The sequence below is a fragment of the Apteryx mantelli genome, chromosome 1 (assembly GCF_036417845.1).
Source record: "Apteryx mantelli isolate bAptMan1 chromosome 1, bAptMan1.hap1, whole genome shotgun sequence".
NCBI classification, from domain to species: domain Eukaryota; kingdom Metazoa; phylum Chordata; class Aves; order Apterygiformes; family Apterygidae; genus Apteryx; species Apteryx mantelli.
Genome location: NC_089978.1, coordinates 159606813 through 159626627, shown reverse-complemented (window position 1 = coordinate 159626627; position 19815 = coordinate 159606813). Strand labels below are relative to the sequence as shown.

At 37.3% G+C, this 19815-nt stretch overlaps 1 protein-coding gene across 2 annotated transcripts; it reads left to right on the top strand.

Annotated features, from left to right (window-relative positions):
* The first annotated feature begins 221 nt into the window (after positions 1-221).
* WASHC3 (WASH complex subunit 3) lies at positions 222-18478 on the top strand. 2 transcript variants are annotated; one of them, XM_067308364.1, is made up of 7 exons: positions 222-367; positions 2041-2139; positions 4483-4548; positions 5953-6081; positions 7747-7854; positions 13184-13248; positions 16675-18478. In XM_067308364.1, the coding sequence occupies exons 1-7, from the start codon at positions 317-319 to the stop codon at positions 16757-16759; spliced, it is 603 nt and encodes a 200-aa protein (XP_067164465.1). In that variant the 5' UTR covers positions 222-316; the 3' UTR covers positions 16760-18478. The 2 variants fall into 2 exon arrangements, with proteins under 2 accessions (XP_067164465.1, XP_067164457.1); XM_067308356.1 differs by having other exon boundaries at positions 7744-7854.
* The last annotated feature ends 1337 nt before the right edge of the window (positions 18479-19815 follow it).

The following is a 19815-nucleotide window of genomic DNA, read 5'->3' as shown; positions in this document are numbered from 1 at the left end:
ACGCGGCACCGCGGCGCCTCAGGCGCGTTACAAAGCCGCGGCAGAAGGCGGGGAGAGCTGCGCCCTGCAGCCGCCTCCGCCATGGTTCCTCCCGCCCGCTCGGACTACACTTCCCATGATGCATTGTGGCAGCGGCCGGGGCGCTGCACATGCGCACGCCTGCCAGCCCCCCCCCGGACCGGACTCCTCGGGCGGGTTTGTTTCCGGGCAGAGGTCAGAGGTCCCGTACGGAGCGCTAGGGGCTTCTGGGGTGCGCCGGGCGGAGGCCGGCGGGGCGGCGGGCGTGTGCGCCGTCCCTCGACCGCGCTGCGGGGCGATGGATGAGGACGGGCTGCCCATCGTGGGCTCCGGCATTGACCTCACCAAGGTACGGGGCGCGGGCCGCCGCGGAGGCCGGAGCTGGCCCGGCCGGGCCGCGGCTGCTCTGGCCCTGGTGCTGGGCGAGCCCCGTCTCCCCGCCGCCGCCTCCCGCCGCCGCAGGCCCCGGAGGGGGGAGGGGGACTTCCTCCCCTCCCCCCTCACCCTCCCCCCTCCCCCCAGCCCGGCCGCCGCCCGAGGGGCGCAAAGTGTTATGCAAAAGTAATTTCGTCCATGCAGCGAGGGCGCAGGCCGGCAGGGCAGTTTGTGTCGTCTTAAGCTGTGTCTCCGAGGGGGCCATCTGGCACTCTTCCAAAGGTGCTTCGCTGCAAGCCACAGCAGTGTATTTAAGGGTTAAACTATATCAGTCTTAGAGTCGTGAAACAAACCCTGTGTAAAGCTGCATGTTCTGGTCTTTTAGTGATCCGAAAACGCATGTTACTAGCTTTGTTTGTGGACTCTCAAGCATAAGGATTGGACAATTCCAGCCCTGATGATTTCTCTTCCTTCCATCCATGTTCCAATCTCATAACTTTCTGATAAGGCTTTGACCACTGTTCCATGGTTTTGGAACTACAGAATTGAACTTCATCAGATCCTTGACTACAGGTGAACAGACTGAAAACTGAAATGGTAGTAGCAACAATCTCACAAAAAATCAGGAAGTTTTAATTTGGCAAAGCATAGTGAATGGCTGCACTGACAAGTGGGAGTCCAGCAAAGAAGTAAAAACCATAGGTGCTTGCTGAACAACTAGTCCTGTCAATGTAGTCATACGCAGTTGCTAATTAAGACAAACTGTTGTTCAGTGCAGCAGAAGCTTCGCTACAAATGTTTTTCCTTGCAAGTCCTCTGCTTAAATCAATTAAGATAGTTCCATAGTGTAACTTCTTATGTGAAATTTAAGACTTTAACTTTTGTTCAACTATTAACCACAAAGCCCTATAATTTTATATGTAAATATTTGTGTGAATGTTCCTGATTAGGATCTTTTATAATGGTTTAAATAAAAATGCCAGCTATCTTATGTTTGTTGCAAGTGAACACCACACCTTTTTTTGACAAACAGCCTTCTTCCTTTTAGCCTGAAAAGTAGGTGTGCATGAATCTCTCACTTGGAAGAGTGACACTATGGTCCAATTTTAGGATAATCTTGGCTTGAAAATAAAAGTATAGGTATCTAGTAAAGAGAGACAGATTTCACTGCTTCTTATTTTTGATTATGATCTGTTGATGATAACTGTAACTGAGTACTTGTATGGATGGCTAAGTTTTCTTTTTCCTCCTTAAGCTTTAGAAGGAGAGGTTCTGACCTGCTCTCCTTTTTTTTTTTTAATTTTAATGCTGATTTTCAAGGATTTTCACAATTTCATTTAAAAGCATTTTCTTAAATAAGGTAACTGTCATTCAGTGATGTGGATTTTCCCTTTTCCATGTATCCTGCAACTTTTCAAGTATGATGTTAGTAAGATTTTTAGTGAAAAAGAATTTCTATATCTATAAGCAATGAATATACATATATATATATTTATATATATATATGCATTCATAGCAAGCACACTTAACGCTTACTTCTAAAATAATTTCTTCTAAAATACTTGGCGGTTTTTTATAACTATTTCAGTCCAGATGTGAGAATTGACACCTGTGTATAAGCTAATTTTCTTGTATTGTTTAATGCAGGTTCCTGCTATTCAGCAGAAAAGAACTGTAGCATTTCTAAACCAGTTTGTGGTTCACACAGTGCAGTTTCTCAACCGATTTTCTACTGTTTGTGAAGAGGTATGTTTATTATTTCCCATCTGTCAATTTATAAAGATAAAAAAAAACAAATTCTAGAAATGAGAACCATTCAATTTGATGTGTTTTGCTGCAGATTGACCTGGTAGCTTAAACCAGAAAATTTAGTCTGTTCAGTGTTTCTCTTGAGTAAAGACATAAGACTTTTTTTTTTTTTTCCAAGTTATCCATGGCAACTGCTGATTGTACCAGACTGATAACCTGTTTCCTTAAACTTTTGCATTTGGCACAGTCTTTGGACTTTCTGATACATGGACTTTTTTTTGAGCAGCTTCATTTGTGGATATACTCTTCTTTTGGAAGAGGAATGTCTTATTCCTATGGTGCTGAATTTATTTTAAAAGTCAGTATCCCTCTCATCTCATCTTAGGATGCACATCAAAATTTTCTTGCAAATATTTTCCACCTTTACTTTGAAAGGATGATATGCTAAGCTCTGAATGTAGATGATATTCATGTGAAAAAATGGCATTTTTTGGCAAGTGATTGGCATGGAACATGAGGCAGTTGATTTTAATGTTTTCTTAAAAAGAGAAAAGTAAAACCAGTAAATGCTGACAAGTTTTTATGGTGAATTTGGTGTCAAAGAAAACATACCAGACTGACAGTACTAGAATTGGTCACAGAACAGGCCCAGTGTTTCATCCCTGGTAGAAAGGTTGGTTTCTAATGTGACTTTAAGCTTAACCTTTTTATCATTAGGGTTTTTTTCTAACTGTTCACTCGCTTACTCAACAAAGACTACTGTACAGCCCTGGCCAGTGGCAATTGTCATATCCAATTAGACTAAGCCATTTAATCTGAGAAATTTTGTTATTTGTTAGAGAAGGTTTGAGCCAGTCCCCTGACTAGTATAAAATTTGGCTGCCACGTCAACATATGGGGCTGCAGAGGAGAAAAGTAAACTTTTTTCTGGATTTTTAACTTGTTTAACTTGATACGTGTCTAACTGCGTGATGTTGTTGTCAGTTGTCCAAAACTAAATCGTCACGTGGTCTCAGTATTACCTGTTACACAGGCACTTTGAAAATCCTATGTGTACCCATATATAAAGCCATTTTGAGTGTGGAGCAACACTGTGAAGTCTAATTAAAGTCCATGTTTTGAATTGCATAAATAAGTACTTAGTAAAACAGTTTCTTAACCTAAATGTGTTGTTACCCAAGAGATGAAACTGTTGCTTTATAAACTCCATGAAAAGTTTTTGTGTTTATGAAGTAGAGAAGTGTTTTGAATGTCAAAGGTCCCAGTGTAAATCAACAGAAGTCAGGAAATTCAAAATTAAGGCTGACACCATTCTTAACTCTAAATTTCTTGGCTCTTGTGTAGTCAAACTAGACCTGTAAAATTATATAACGGTCTTTTGTGCATGCTTCCTCCTCTTCCCCAAATACATGCAGATCATATAGCTCCTTTCAGAAAGAACTAACTCCTCTTCGAGAACAAAGAGCCATCTGTAAACAAGCCAGTGCACTATCCAAAAAGGCTTAACTTTTGTCAATCTCTTTTTACTTTTCTAACACATTGGCAGAACTGCCATTTTCTTAGGGTGTTAAAGTTCAGCTTATGAGCCAGGCAGAGTCTTGCCAACGTGCCAAAAAGCTGTCAGAGTGGTACATATCTGCCAGCCAGCATGCTAGCCAACTTCACTTGGACTGGTCTGGTGGAATATGGTAATGATTAGTTGAAAGAGTGACAGTTCTTATAGAGAAATTTAGAAAAACATTGCATTATTTTTTAAAAAGCATTGATGAAATTTGATTGAGGTGCACATGGAGCGTATAAAGCTTCTGGTTTGTTCTGGTTCACCAAGTGTTTTGACTATATATGACTTTCATTCACCTCCTGTATTCTTTATCAGATTTTTCTATTTTTGGGTGTGTTCAGTTACATACACATCACATCTTTTCGTCTTTCACATTTGGAAAGAAAGAGCTTTGAAGAAAGTTATTTTTTGGTAACTGAGAGAGTACAGTTGTCTACCATTATTATCCGAATGCCCAAAGTAATATCCTATTTACTTTGGCTTTCTTTTTGCACGTAGTCTCTGTCTTAATTTCTGCCTGTCATTATTTGGGAAACCAAACTGTAGTAAAATTATTTAAAATGTGAACCATTGTGGCTACTGCATTAAAAAAGGGATGTTGCCATTGCTTCATTTCTTTCATAATAATGTTATCATCTTATTTACTCTCTGCCTTTAGCAAGTTGAAGCCAAAAGTGATTTTATTTTAATTATGTATTCCTTTAGCTAAATGTGAACTGTATTATGTGTACAAGTGGCTTGGGGGAGTGTTTTCATGTCTTAATTGTTTTCTATCCTAGAAACTGTCAGCGCTCTCTCTCCGTATCCAACAAATTGAAACAACACTCAACATTTTGGATGCAAAGGTTTGTGTGTGTATAGACTTTGTGTTTTAACAGTGATAGCTTTCTAGATTACATAAACTAGCTTTATTTTAGTAGTCTGAACCGAGCAAATAAGTTTTCATAAAGATCAGAAAAAGCTAATGCAAAAGGCTATGATGGCAAATACTCACTTTGCATGCCTGACCACTTACATTTTATAATATTTGAACGTGTAGTTGATATGGAAGAAGGGAAGAGATAGCATGTAGTACAAATGTTGGGTTTTGTCTCTGTTAGGCATATAGAACTGGAAAGGAACATTTGGATCATGAAAGGGCAACTGGAGTACGTGGCAGCTTATTTGTGTTGAGTTTATTGATATGTTTTTTTAGAAGAAAAGGGAAGAAATTTTTCTGATACTAAAATATGCAACTTGCACTCTGAAGTTGCAGTACAAAGCTGCACTTGCCATGCAAGCTCTGGCAAGAAGTTCTTGTCCCCTGTGTAAAACAAAAGTATCTTCATAAGTATTACCGCACTTTTCAACCAGCTCCATCCAGAGTAAGTAGCTAGATAGATTCCTTGTAAAGCTTTTGATTTTGAAATATGACCTAAATTACATCTAAGTTAATGCAAATGTGTCTGAAGAATGTATGTTCTTTAGCTAAAAGGATGAAAGGATATAATTTATAGTCATGTATTATCATTTAATTAGCTAAAAGAAGAAATGCTTTGTAAAATCTTTCTTCCGTTAATGTTGGAAGCAATTTCTGTTGGCTTCTCTGGGAGCAGCAGTGGGGAATTTTTGAAACTGTTCATTAAGATCTTTATGGGGAAAATACTGTAGTAATACAAACAGCAGTTACTAACATCATTTATTTCAAAATCATTAGGAATGATCAGTGGTGATAATTTTTTCAAAATTCTTTGTAATAATGCTAAAAAGAATCTCCTTTGGATAAATATCCAATGCATTTAATATCTGCAGTCTCAACATTTTTCTAAAAAGAAGTGAAAGACAGAAAATTGCAAAATCTTTAAGCAGTCACCCATCTGTTCACTAATGGAGCTGTTCTTGCTATGATTTCTTTCACTGTAGAAGAAGTAGCAGAGAAGATGGCATGGCTCTTGCATGGTTGACGTGTGCCGCAGTAAAATGCTAAGAAGCTGTTACAGCCTTTGCTGCACTGCAACTCTGTATTAACAGTGAAAGCTGCAGTGGAGAGATTTTGTTTTTTTGTTGTAGAAGCCATCTGCATAGGAAAAATCTTTCTTTTTTCATTAATCAAAATACCAAAACTAGTGATAGATTTACCAAGTGATACAATTTTACCAATGTGAAACTTACCTGAGGAATACATGGTAAGCAGCAGACCACTGACTTTCTTCTACACCCATACTTATGATACACTCATTGTTTATTTAATGATGTCTTGTGCATTCAAGTTGTCCTCTATTCCTGGCCTAGAAGACGTCAAATTTGAAGTGTCCAATGTAAATATGAATAGTGTTACAAATGGTCCTGATGCACAAGCTACTACAGATCAACAGACAACTATATCGCCTCAGTCTGGAGTAAGTAATGAAACATAAATAATATATTGAAGGAACATACTTCTCCCTGTCAAGTTTCTAATCTGATTTAAAATGGATAGAAGAAGCAAATCTAGTGAAAGAGGGCAATCAAGCCAACTATGAAGCTCTAAAACTACATTTTTCATTAATGAAACGATTTTAATGGGTTAACCATTGCCTTTCCCTGCCTAATAAGCTTGTAACTCTAGATTCATTTGCAGCCAGAAACATGGAAGACAAAATGCACAGTTAGCATTGCATGTTTCAATCATGTCAGAGAATGACTTGTAGTTATTTTATTTTCTTTAAGATTTCCTCTTCCTCTCAAATATTACTCTGAGGACATTTCCAATTCTACTTTCAAATGGTTCATTTAATAGCTAATATATAAATAATATAGATAGTTGTGGTTTTGTGTACTACTACTACTGCTACTACTATAGTATTATATAGTATTATTACTGTTATAGTGCTACTATAGTTGCAGTAGCAGCAATTTTATATTGTCTTTTATGTAGTACTATAGCTCTTTGCCATTTTTCTAAGTCTGTTAGAGACAAAAATGACAAATGAAGCTCATGTGCTTTTTAATCTGGCTGACTGGAACTGTTACTTGGAATGCTGACTGCATCCAGAGTCTCTAATTACTCTCAAGGACTCTTTGATTTTCTTATGTTAACTTTTAGATTAATGGTTTATACTAAAAGGCTTAAGTATAGTTTAAAAGTTATGCGATCTGTACAAAACGCTTGTTGGGGAATCAAAGAAATATTACGAGGAAAATGCATTGAACCAGTAGGGGAGATAGATATAGATATAATCCTTAAAAAAAAATTCTTTCTCATACAGTGAGCATATAAATTAAACTCTGTTTTTTCATTAAATGCAAGGAAATTAATACAGGTGTATTACGGGTTAGAAGAATGTCTTATGGCATTAGGTATTCACTGAACATACTATTCCTTACTGTGAGCAATTCGGTGTGAATCACAGAAGTCCAAAGAGAAAAGTATCACTAGGCTGTATTTTTATCCCCCCAAGGTACTGTTTTCTTGATTGTTTTGTGGAAAGATATGATGATGTGATTAAAAAGATATGAAAGATGTGATAAAAAAGTATATTGGCATGAAAGTATCAGCAAAAATAACACCTAGATTAACCAAAATAAATCCTAAAAATGAGTCAGTAAGACCTTCAAAGAACGAACGTTTTGTATATATGCACAGTTTAAAGGCAACTGTCTCCATGTATTTTTGCCTTGGTTTTAAGATTAAAAACAGATTATTAATTAAATGTTTTCTTCTGTCTTGTTTGACTATTTCAACTGCATAATCCATGGAGCAGTATCAGGTATAACTCTTTTGACTCCAACAGTATTGCCTTTGAAATCAATGCTGAATTCTTGGGTTTTTTTTCAAGTATTGTGGAATAATTTAAAATGGTTGCTATATGTAGAAAATCATACTCGTAACAGTTCATTAATGAAAGAGCTGGTTTTAATGTAATCATGCATGTTGGAATTCTATAATATTATGAATATAGATCAGAATATTGTGATCTAAGACAAGTTGCACTTTAAGTTATGAATTTTATAGATTGAAACTGCTCTGTGCTTCTGATCTACACATCTAACCATTAATATATTTTCTTTTTTGTATACAGCAGAACAATATACATGAAAAAGGGTTACAGAAAATGGAAGTAGTAACAGAAAATATCAGAACTGTTGCCAAGGATCCAAGATATGCCAGATATCTCAAAATGGTACAAGTGGTAAGTCAGTTCTCTAGCATTCTTTGGGAACTCCATTATTTTTATGGTGAACTTCACACACAGCTCTGAGTGAACAGTAAATATCAGAAGGCAAATACATTGCATCAGTAATCTTTAAGCTAGGATAATATCAGAGCATTTCTAGCATATTTTCTCTAATAAATGATTTGTTGTAGTATGTTCCCTTAGTTTAACACTAATCCTATAAACCTGCTAATAAAGAAGTCGGGACAGCCTCAGGCAAGATCTTTTCTGCAAAGCTCTGTCAATATACATGCGGACTGAAGATGTGGAGATGTGTAAATGCAGACTGATGCTAGCTGGAGTCATAGAAGATACCATTAAAAGTGTAGTTATTCTGGCAAAATTGTTATTCACTCCACACAGATATATTATAGTTTGTTTTTACTGTAGGGCACAAAATGAAACTTTGCTAGTGTGGCACAGAGCAGTAGTGTTTAATATTCTGCGTCACTATTCCTGTAGGGTTCCAGATACCAATACGAGATTTGCTTCCCTACTTAGTTCCACTTCAGTTCCTTGTTATTCGTGATGTAGGTTTTGTGTTTGCCTCTTCGTTTGTGGGCTTTTCTACAGATAGGTAGGGAATAAATGAGTGTAATCTCAATGTTCAAGTGTGTGAAAACAAGTGAAGGGATGAAAAGATGAATTGGAGATTCTTGGGGACATCTTTTAAAAGCTCTTTTTTCACCTGTACAAAATTAAAATTGAGGTTGAAAACAGAAAAGAAATTTTTTATATCTTTATTTTCCAGCAATCACTGGAGATTTTTCTCTAAAGTATATATCAAAATTCTGAAAAATACGAATAACACATAGAATTGGGTAAAGTGTTGTTTATGTTAAAACTAGCTGCTTGGTTTCATTCCCTCTTCAGAGCAATTGTTAAAATTGGTGTGTCTGGTACTTGGGCTGGTGTTCCAGACCTTTCTTTTCATTCGAATCACAAATTGGCACTTTACGGATAGCTCATTGTCGCGGTCCGCGGGAGTGACGGGAAAGAATCATACGCATTCACAGAATGCAGGTTCAATTCCATCTTTATTCAGCAATTTGCCCATTTTATAAGTACAGGTATTCGGCACTCTGGCCCTTGATTTGTGGTTCATACAGATTATGTCACAGGTAGCCAATCATTGCACCGATCACGCACGCAGCGGTCATGCCTTGTACCTTGCTGCTTGTTTAGCAAAGCTGTCTAGCCCTTAACCTTGGTTCCCACTGGCTTCTGCTAGCTTATCTGTACTTTCTCAGGATGTATCATTCCCAGCTGCACCAGTGTCCTTGGTAAAACTACTTCAAAGCACATAGCAGCGGCTACAGCCTGAGGCCTAAGGCTTCAGCAAATTTAGCTACTCATGCTAAGCAAGTTATGCTAAGCAACTAATCCTAAACAGTGTAGTTCCAACAATCTATATCTCATATAGATTGTTGTTCTGAAGTACTGCAAGGGCCCCAACAGCTCATTACAAGCTATTTGAAGAACCTAGCGGTGGGGTAATGGCAGAGAGCAGAACACCATGTTAGCTTATTGATTTAATGCCAGTCTTGAAAGTGGATGTGAAAGAGCTGGATAGTCTAATTACTTTGGCTTTTTTTTGGTGACTGCTAAAGGAGTGAGATCTCACTTTCCACATTTATCCTTTCTACTGGCAGTTTCTGGTGACTCCTCTGCCAGCTGTAAACAGTGTGGTAGGAAAGTCAAACTAACATACTACAAATTAATGTACATTCTTGTATTTGCCAAAGGGGTCTTCTCAGACAATCAAGTATTTGAGTTGGTGTAATTTCTTTGCCTGAATTAAGCCTCTAGCTGAAGATTTGTTGGAATTATTCATTTTTTTATTGCCCACAATATTTGTATTATTTAAGAGTTAGCAATCTGCAGAGATATTTCTTGTACACTGAGGATAGCTGTTCTGTGAAATAGTAACAAATTCATTTTAATGAGTGCAGTTGAGTGTGCTAAATTCATATTTTTCAGATGTACAACAATAATATTCAGGCAAACCTTACAAAACAATATCACATTTGCTACAGTAAATGTACAGAGCATTTATTTTGACAGAGTGAGAGGAACAGTCTAGGATTTCAGCTAAAATTCCTATTTAAAATGCAAATACTCTCATTGGATTCTAAACATCAAACATGACTGCACATAATCCAAAGTACTGACTGGTCTGAATGTACCATGAATATAAATTGATCCGTGCTTTACATGGACTGAAGTAAAAATTAAACATGGGAACTGCACTAGTCTTAAGAAAGTGCCAGCCCTTTATGATATGTGACCTCTCTTAGCACCACGTAGTGCCAAAACCGGTTTTGCAACAAGACTGCTATTTGCACTGTGGTTTCTCCAGGGCCTGCGTACTGCTGAGCAAGTGGGACCAGGCTGGGAGCAGGGCTGTGGTGCGGTGATTTGGATTATTTCAAACTCTTAGCTGGGCAGAGACAAATGGGATGGGTCTTCGGTGTTGGCTGCTATGTTGGAAAAGTACACCTGCGTCATTTAGGAGGACCTGTATGCTCAGTGTAGTTACTGTTATGATCCTAAATCTTATAAAATAATACTAGCAGCCAATTATTTTGAATACGAACAACTACTGTTTGTATTCAAAATAATTGGCTGCTAGTTTGTTCCTTCCAAGCTTTTTGCTAGCGTTGAAAACTACAGTTATTTCAGTCTAACCACAGTATAGTTACTGGCAATATAGCCAGCCTGCATCTCTTTTTAAAACAAGCACACTAAATTGTTGGTTCTGTCATACTCTCTTTTAAACATCTGCCTACAGGTTAATAGTGTCAGTTTATTTTATTTATTTTATTTTATTTTATTAATCAGTAATTATAAATCTCTGATGTGAAGAGGAGAATCCTAACCATCTGAGTTATCCATTAGCCCTACAGCCATGTTTGTATTAATCTTCTGTAGTAATGCCGGTGTTGCAAACACTTTGAGGGACACAGAGTTTCTGTTTACGAACAAAAATTGTACATTTTGTTTAAAAGATGTTTAGGAAGTTAAGATGACTGTGAATTTCTGCAAAAGCTACCTTAAATGTAATGAATTAGCAAGTATTATTATTTGAATGATCTTAATATTTCAGAAGCTTGAATAGTGAGAAGTTAGGCTAGTATTGCACAAATTCCTTTATTTTATAATTAGTACAAAATTTATTTCCATTAAAGTTTTTTGAGACAATTTTTTGTTCTCCTTAGAAATCTGTAAGCTCTAAGTCTGTTAAAGTTCCTCTCAAGTTGATGTAATCTTAAATCCCTCCCACAGTAGCTGTGAAACACACTTGATTTTTGTTTAATTTATAAACCTAGTGTTTTGCATATTGGCATATTGATCAATTATATTTTTTTTAACTCTGTCAGAGAACAGATCTATGTTTTCACCTTAGCCACCTGTGGTTTCCCAGAACAGCTTCTCCAGACAGGCCAAGAAAAATATTTTCCTCAGTCTTTACTTTTTCAAATGATTCTTACACATTTTGATGCATACAATTTTGGAATAAAGCACTTTTCCAAACGAGAACATAGAAACGTAACAGTTCCAGTCCATTCTTAGAAGTTCATATGCTGAGCTCCCTTTCATTGAGAGCAAATACTGAGTTCTGCTGCGCCCAATCAGATGACTCCATCTTGTTTTCACTTGGTATGAACTGATGCATAAACACTTCATCAGCGACTTCTGAGCTCAGCTTACTTTAAGTGCTGGGTTGGGGAAAGGAACCCTAAGAGCAGCCAGGCATGGAAAAAAACATCAGATAGTAAAAGATCGCTTTCAGGGACACACGATCCCTGGTGTTAGTCCAAATCTGTCCTAGGAGAAGTGAGTATTTTAAACATAGTCATGAAATAGGCAAATGCTTTCTGCTTTGTAATATACATTAGGTGTGACTTACTGAGAAATTCTTTAATATAAACTAATGCCGCACAACTGTTTCAGAGGAAGATTTTTGCTTATATTCCTGTTAAATTGATAAAACTATGTCTGTGTGCTTTTTCAAAGTCTTAATGCAGAAGTCTTGATTGAGATTCTTAATATGAATCTGCACAGGAAGACACAGTAAAAGAACTAGCTTTAGTCACTTTACCAGTTACTTACTGCAACTGTCACTAGTACCAGACGCTCCTCTGGAACGATAGCCATGGCTGCCTTTTTTTATCACTGTTTTACTTACTTTGGACAAATATATTTGTTCTGTGCCAAAAAGTCCCACACTACCGTTCATTTTGAGGCCTCTCCTGTCTTTCCTAGACCACCGCTAGCTCTGTCCCTTGGAGATCAGAAATTGGATCCTTTTTTTTTTCTCCTCTTGGCATGCAATGGTTCAGGTGGTGTTTCTGATCCTCTGCAAGAGGGGATGGCAAAGCAACAAGTTGTCTTTGAGCAACTCTAATGGAAATATAGCAGTAGTTTGTTGGAATGGATCTTGTAAGACGACGTGGGTCAAGCTGTTCTTGGGTATCCGGTCCAGGGTGAGGATGTTTAGGTGTTGCTGAATAAAATAAAGTGCAGAAGCTGTGGAAGGATTTGCAGTGAGAGGAAGGAATTTTTCTTAACACGTACATACTTGGCTAAAATCTGTCCACAAGTCATAGAAGATTCAAGCCTGACTGTACAAACCCTTGTATTCAGAGGAATCACTTTTAAATTGTGCTTCTGTTCTCATGTCCTGTTTGCCTTTTTCTACATGCTTTTTAAAGATTTTTCCAATTTTTAGCACTGACTTAAGGTATCCTCCCTGGGCCATAGCTGATGCCCTCTCCTGCTCTTTCTGCCTCTTTATCTGTATATTCAGTGTATCCGAGTCCTTGTCTTTCCAGCACAACAGTTCTCTGCTTTCTTTCTGTTTATGCACTTTCTTCACATTCTCATCCATTCACATATCTTCAGCTTACTGTCTTCATGAGCATGAATTGCAAATATCTAGCTGTTCCTGATTCCCTTCCCTCAACTTTCTCTGGATGTATTGCCGTAAATATAACATGGACTAAAGGGGCCTTTGATGTTTCCTAAGAGGTCTCTCCCATTTTTCCTTTTCCTGCCACTTAAACTTGTAGTTGGCAGTAGCAGAAGGAGAATTGTTTCTACAGTCTATGCCTTGCTATATGCTTGTTTAAACTCAGTCATTTATTCTAGGTTCATACAGATGGCCACTGAGGTTATCATCCCATGCTCTTGTTCAACAGGAGTGGCATGTCTAAATGTGTATGAAAGTCTGCAAGAACCTGTGAAATTTATTTCATCTGTTTGTGTCCGGTAGATTTATACTGCTCTTCCTCCTCCTACACAGGGTGTTCCTGTAATGGCAATAAGAAACAAAATGATTTCTGAGGGGCTAAATCCAGATCTTCTTGAGTAAGTAATATTTTCAACTTGTAACTTTCAGCAGGGCTAGAGTGCAACCATGTGTTTTAAAATTTTGGGAAAAAAATCTCATTAGAAAGGCTTGTTTATGGTATTGTGACTCTAAATTAGAAGCATTAAAACAAGTTTTGAATTCTTCTATAAAGTCTGTTTTAGCATTTTATAGGTCATAAAGAGAGTTGTCAGTCCCAAAGGAGGAAGGATGCAGTCTTAAGTATGAGCTGTCTTTTCAATATTTTCTAGCCCAGGGCAAGACTCAGTAGATATAAGAGTGAGGTTGGGCTGTGGATGGGCAGATATTGTACCTTCCGAAACAAAAAGATGCAGGTCTTTTCCATTCAAACTTGAGAGGAAGTAGAAAGACTTCTTCCAAGGCAAGCACAAGTGGTGCAGTTCCAGAAAGAGGTTATAGCAGTGACAAAGTGGAGAACATACTCTTTGACTATGTGCATCTAGCAGTGGGGAATCAAATAACATATCAGCAGCCATTTTCACTGAACTGCTCTGAGCACAGTATGATGTTTTTCCCAGATATTTTCTTCCAATACTTTTATTTCAGTAACTGTCATCATTATAGACTAGTAAGGACAAGCTTTATTCTATTTTGCCTCATGCATGAGAGACAACAAACTTTTTTCCAGATTCCCATAGCAGTTAGGGTGTACAACCTGACTTCAACACTGACACAGAAAGTTAAAGCCAACAGTTCAAAACTGTGGCTGTTGATTGAGGTAGCCCAATGTGAAGAATACCAGTGAAGAATAGATATTCATTTTCAAAGCTACTTGTGTGGCCATAAGCATGGATCTCAGGATTTTCTTACACTTGAGCTTCAGTTTAATTTTGCTGCGCTGTTTTGTAGAAATTCTGTTAAACTGATCACAACAAAATATTAAGTAGTAAGCTTCATTCATACATAATAGCCACTAAACTGCTTGAAACACTTTTGCAGCCTCTGCAGAAACTGTTAATGTATTAGAAAGTCTGTTAATGTATTAGAAAGTCTGTTTCTCCTTTCCAGTGAAGCCTTTTCATGTTTTGGAAAGGCTTATTCTGAAACTAACTCCTTTAATAAAATAAGCAAAAATATCAGAAAAACTGAAGTATTGTCATGCTGAATCACTCTATCTTCCAGCTATTTCTTGGTGTCCAAATATGCCTAAATTAGTTATTCCTCATTTGATATTTTTACTGATCAAATGAGATATAAGAAACAGAATGGAACTAGGAATCTGTGCAAGTCTGAGACAGGATTATCAAAGATGGCTTTGCTATATGTGTGATATAATTGTATTTCTCACTCTATGTTCCTGGTCCATAACTTTGTGTAAATGTTGCTATTTCTTCATGTCTGGATGGATTTTAACAGCAGATAAAAAGAAGATAATCTGTTAATATTTCAAATGCTTTTGTTTTTTAATAAGTATCTGCTTTTGTACTGTCCATTTTGGAAAGAGTTAAGGAAGCAAAGTTATAACTGTGGATTGAGGCACACAGAATATGTTTGGAGTTTGGTCTCGGTCTGCCTTCAAGGAATCTGTGAAATACTGATGTTCAGACAGATTTTCTTTAAATTGTTGCAGCTTTGAAACATTATAGGCAGCCTACCTGGTTAAAGAAAGCTGATTATTTGGGAAGGAGCATGATGTCACTTTGAAAAACTGGTGTTATTTGAAAGATTTTTTTAATATTTTACAGGTGGTGGGGTAACCTTTCTTTTCATCTTCCTGCTTTCAGTAATTTAACTTTTTACATACCTTGCCGTTCATGCCCCATTTCTTGAGTCTTTATGTTGATTGGGCCTGACCACTCAGTCCCAGATGTGGGGGTTTGCTTTTTGAGTGAAAATTAGGAGAATTTACATGTTGCTGTATGCTGAATCACTTAATCCAGAGTCTCCCAGCTACTACTTGGTGACTGAATGTGTCCTTTCTGTGGCTGTTTCACCTTTGCTTCTGTTTTACCTTCTGCCTCCTTTCTGCTCTTTTCACAGAATTTGAAAACTGCCTATTCTATTTAGCTCCCAGTTTATCTGTTTTTAACTTCTGTTTCTTATCCTTCCTCTCTTGTCTGTCTACAATTCCAGGAGATTTTGTTTTGCCCTCCTGAACTACAGAATTGCTATCTTTTTTCCCTTACTAGAGGAGAGTTTTTGCTCTGGTCTCTCCAGATCACATCTCTTTGCACAGCTTTTCTGTTTTGTCATTACCATGACAACAGGGAATAATATTGTGAAGTAGTATTTGTATGAGAAAGTAAAGGCTTTCATAATTTATTTTGGAGGTGGGCAAGGGGGGGGAGAAGACTCTTTTACAGTTCTTTAATACACTTTTCACTTTTATACCAAAATGTTTATAAACACTTTAAATATACCCTGGGATTTCCAACAGAGGAAATACAATAAGCAGAGCTTAAGTTGGAAAAGAAATTCTCTGGCATGACACAGAGGGATAACGCACAGATAAATGTCAGCAGGATTAACAATACAATTATCGGCTTAGTTTAAAACTTGGCATTTTACTAGAGAGGGCAGTAAACTGTGACACAAGAAGCTAGTTTTCATGAAGATCATTCCTCCCCTTCCCCAAGTATAATTGTGTGTATGTTTTGTACATTCGTTTTTGAATTTACCACGCTCGGTTTTGCTTGTATTGTCAAACTTATTACATACTTAGGAGGGAAACTCCAGGGAGAACCAGGGTCTTCAGCTGGTAATATTAGTTATTCTTTAGGTGCCTTGGTTCCCTCCTCTTCGTCCCCAGTAGACTCCATGAGCAAATGTTTTGACATGATGTTACAGATCCATCTTAAATATTCTCTTCAAAACTAGATACAAGAGGTCTGATCATTTATAGTCAATAAAAATCCCATGGCTGCTCTTGCATGTCAAATTTAACCCAGCGTTCTAGCCAAATTCCACTCTGAGTAATTCTTTTTTGCTTCTCTAAATTATCCCTGAAGTTTTAGTTGGATACAGTATTGTTCATTTCCTGTCTTACTTTTTCATGTACTATTTACACTGCTTAATGGTGTACAGTATGTTCCTTTCAGCCCTAGAACCTCTGAAGATTAAAAAAAAATTTTGAATTAATCAGTATTGCTTGTTTTAAACTCTTTATTCAAGTGTTAGTCTTCTTAGAGATTCGCCATTGTTTCTGATAACCTCAAAGGTATGCCTTCAAACCGAGGTCTACAGAGTTTTGAAGTCCAGTGAGTTACAGTTTCTAGTGTTCATCTTTCAGTTGCAGGTGAAGCAACACTGATCAGGTATGTGTTTGTAAACTCTCAACAGTTCATGTGTTAAATGTGGGTATAAAGTGCATGCAGTTACAGTAAAAGGCATTAAATGTACTAAGCTACTTGTGTTCTCAGCCACCTTCTAGGATTTACAACATACAACCTTTCTGTTGCCTGCAGGACCCCAGATGCCCCTGTGCCCACGTGGGGAGATGATGGGAATGCAGAAGAGAGTTCTGATAGTGAATCTTCATTTAGTGACTAAAGAGACTGGTTTCAACCTTTGGAAACTTTTGTTAAGTGCTGATATGTTTGAAGCTCTAGCAGAGAATGTTATGCTTGGGCCACATGGATGATGATTTATCTGACAGCTTTTCTTAGCACTCAGATCTTCCATGTTCTCTCCCAGAAAGTTTGAACAGGCAGGGTGTTCGACCTGAACCTTTCTACCATGAGAATTAATCATGAGATCCTTGCAATTGTTGATAGTGCATTATTTGAGATTCTTTCTGATTCTTCTGAAATTACTGAAAATTCCACACCTCTGAAACTCCAGTTCTCTAAGACTGCATTGTGGTCATTATTAGACTTTCTATGTAATACTGCTAGTTAAAGTTGCCATCTTTCTGTCTCATAACTCTACTTTAAGTAGAGTAACTTTTGAAATGAAATTGTTAGTTGTAAACTGATGAACTGCAATTTTTTGTAATATACTGTATACTGAAGTGATGGAACAAGAATTTCACAGAATAGTCAACTATCGTATGGTGATACAAATCAGTGATATTCTGTTTGGAGAGAAATTGAACTACAAGTGTAAAAATACACTTAACATCCGAATCTATTTTCAAAGTGTATATGGTATTCAGTTTCACTTTAAAGTTGCTACAGAAATTCCTGCTCTATAGACAAGTCGATCTACAGAAATTCCTGCTCTATAGACAAGTCGATTTATCAGATTTCTGTTACAGTGGTGTACAAAGCTACAAATGTTGCAAGATAGTTTTGAAAATGGCACTGTTGAAGCGAGTGACTGGGGGATTATTAATGGCGTACGTGAGTCTCACTGCTTGTTCACTGTCGTATGGGTCAGTAGAAGCCACTTTCTGACAGCTGTTTGGCTCATTTGAAATGAACTGTGGCTGTGCAGATCACACAAGATAAGAAATCACCTCCAGGTTGGTGCCAGTGGTGGTAATTTCAACAAAGAAGCCAGAACTCAGTTTATATAATGCTAAACTTTCTCACCACCTCTTGAGGTATGCATTGGCAAACAATGTGAAGAATTCATTGTGTGTCTGACTAGCCCACAAGATAGATTACATCTCTTCCCTCCAAAGTACTTAATCTACAACACGAGTCAAAAATGACATTTCATTAAAGAATCTTCTTTTATATAATTTGTTCCACATGAAATTCTTCACTATCTATTTGGATTCCTCAGATTACTGTGATTATACCAGAATGCTGTGGGCCAGGCAATCATTCACTTTCTGCTACTTCACATTCTTCCTGAGAGTAAGAAAAGACTAAAACTGTAGCTCTGAATACATAAATTTGTTAACTTTTATGACTGAGTCATTGTCTCCTCTCTTAGTTATTTATGCCACTTCAATAGGTTAACTACTTTTTTTCTGTAACTTAAGCATGTCTCCCATTTCAATCTAACAGACATTATTAAGCTCTTCATAACTTGTATATCAAAATAATACATGAATCCCTAGAAAAGCGTATGTGCACTAGAGAATGTATAGAGATGGTATTTCAGTAAAGAGTTAATTATTACTGAACACTTAATAGAAGTGTTCAGTAACTAACACTTGGCAAAACTTGGCAAGTATTAACATATTAGCAATAAATATTTCAAAAGTTGTAATGGTATTTCAGAAACCACAGGTTAAAATACTGGTAACTTTATGAAATCTATATTTGAAAACTCATTGAAGCAATCTGTATAATTAAAGTTATGTTTTGTAAACCAAAATTGTCTCTCTATTTTGTTCCCATATGTTGTTTTGAACAGGATTATGAAAATTCTTCTGGAGTCCCTGTAATTATGTCATGTTTCTCCAAGTCTAGTTATGCTGAAGTTGTCTCAATCTGTTAGCTGAAGTGAAGAGTTTGGAAAATAGGGCTTTAAAGTTTCACCTAAGCCATGTCAGTTGTCTGACTAGAGGAGAACTGAATGCTGCATAGCTGCTATTCTAACAAGAAACCTGAAGCAAGACTGAAATTAATGAGAAGGGTATGTTTGATACTGTAAGTCATGCTGCTTCCTTGCATATGTTAATATGAGCTTAAGAGTTGACTTGAGGCATAGTAGTTAGTTTTTTCTTAATAAAAAATTTAGGTTAACAAAACGTATTTAAGGAAGTATGACTTCTGTTGTTTATCATTTTGAAGAAGCTTTTTCTATGAAGTAATTTTAGTCTGAAGAGATCAAAGCTGATTGTCTGCTGCACCACTGCAGATGTATTATGTGAAATAAAACAGGAAGCCTCTAGCCCACAGTTGCTTGTTATAATGAGGAATAATTAACTGGTAATTACATATATATATGTCACAGAAGTAGCAATTTTGCTAGTAGGCATGCTGAAGTAATTGTTTAAGAATTGGTTCTTTGCAAGGCAGCTGTTTACCATGGAATAGTGCAATCTTGGTAGGCTTGCAGAAATCTTAAGACAAATCTTGCCACTTTGTCTCATCTCCCGCATCAGTGATGCCACACTAGACTCTGAAAATCCAGATGTTTGAACTGTGGGGATCCACGGCAAAAAAAATAAATCCTTCCCTTCCACTTTTAGTGCATCAGCAGCCGTCCTCCTTTTGATATCTTCGGAACCTCTGAACACACTAAACTTCTCTGTTCCTGCCAGCTTCATCTGTTAAACACATCCCTGTTTTCTTAGGCTGTAGCCAAGTTCAATTTGAGATGTTTCAGCTTAGGACACATGCTGACACAAGAAGTTATTAAATATGGGATGGTTGATTTGAGACAGAATTATGTCAACTGTTCTAGTCCTTCTTGATCTACAGCGGTTTTCTAGTGAGCTGGTGCTAACCCAGGAAGCTGGAAAGTCCTTAACCACAAGCTAAATACTATAAGCAGCGAATGTTCCAATTTGCTGATTATTTGCCATCTGTTTTGGAATAGAAGATGGAGGAAGTGTTTCAACTTGGCTGCATAGTAATCTGATATACATAGTCCTTTCAAGGGGAGAAGTCCATTTTTAAGTTAGTTGTTTTTAAGAAGCTTCCAAAAGCAATGAACTGTTGAAAGATGCAGTATAGAATAAGATGCATCAGTCATATGCATTTAAT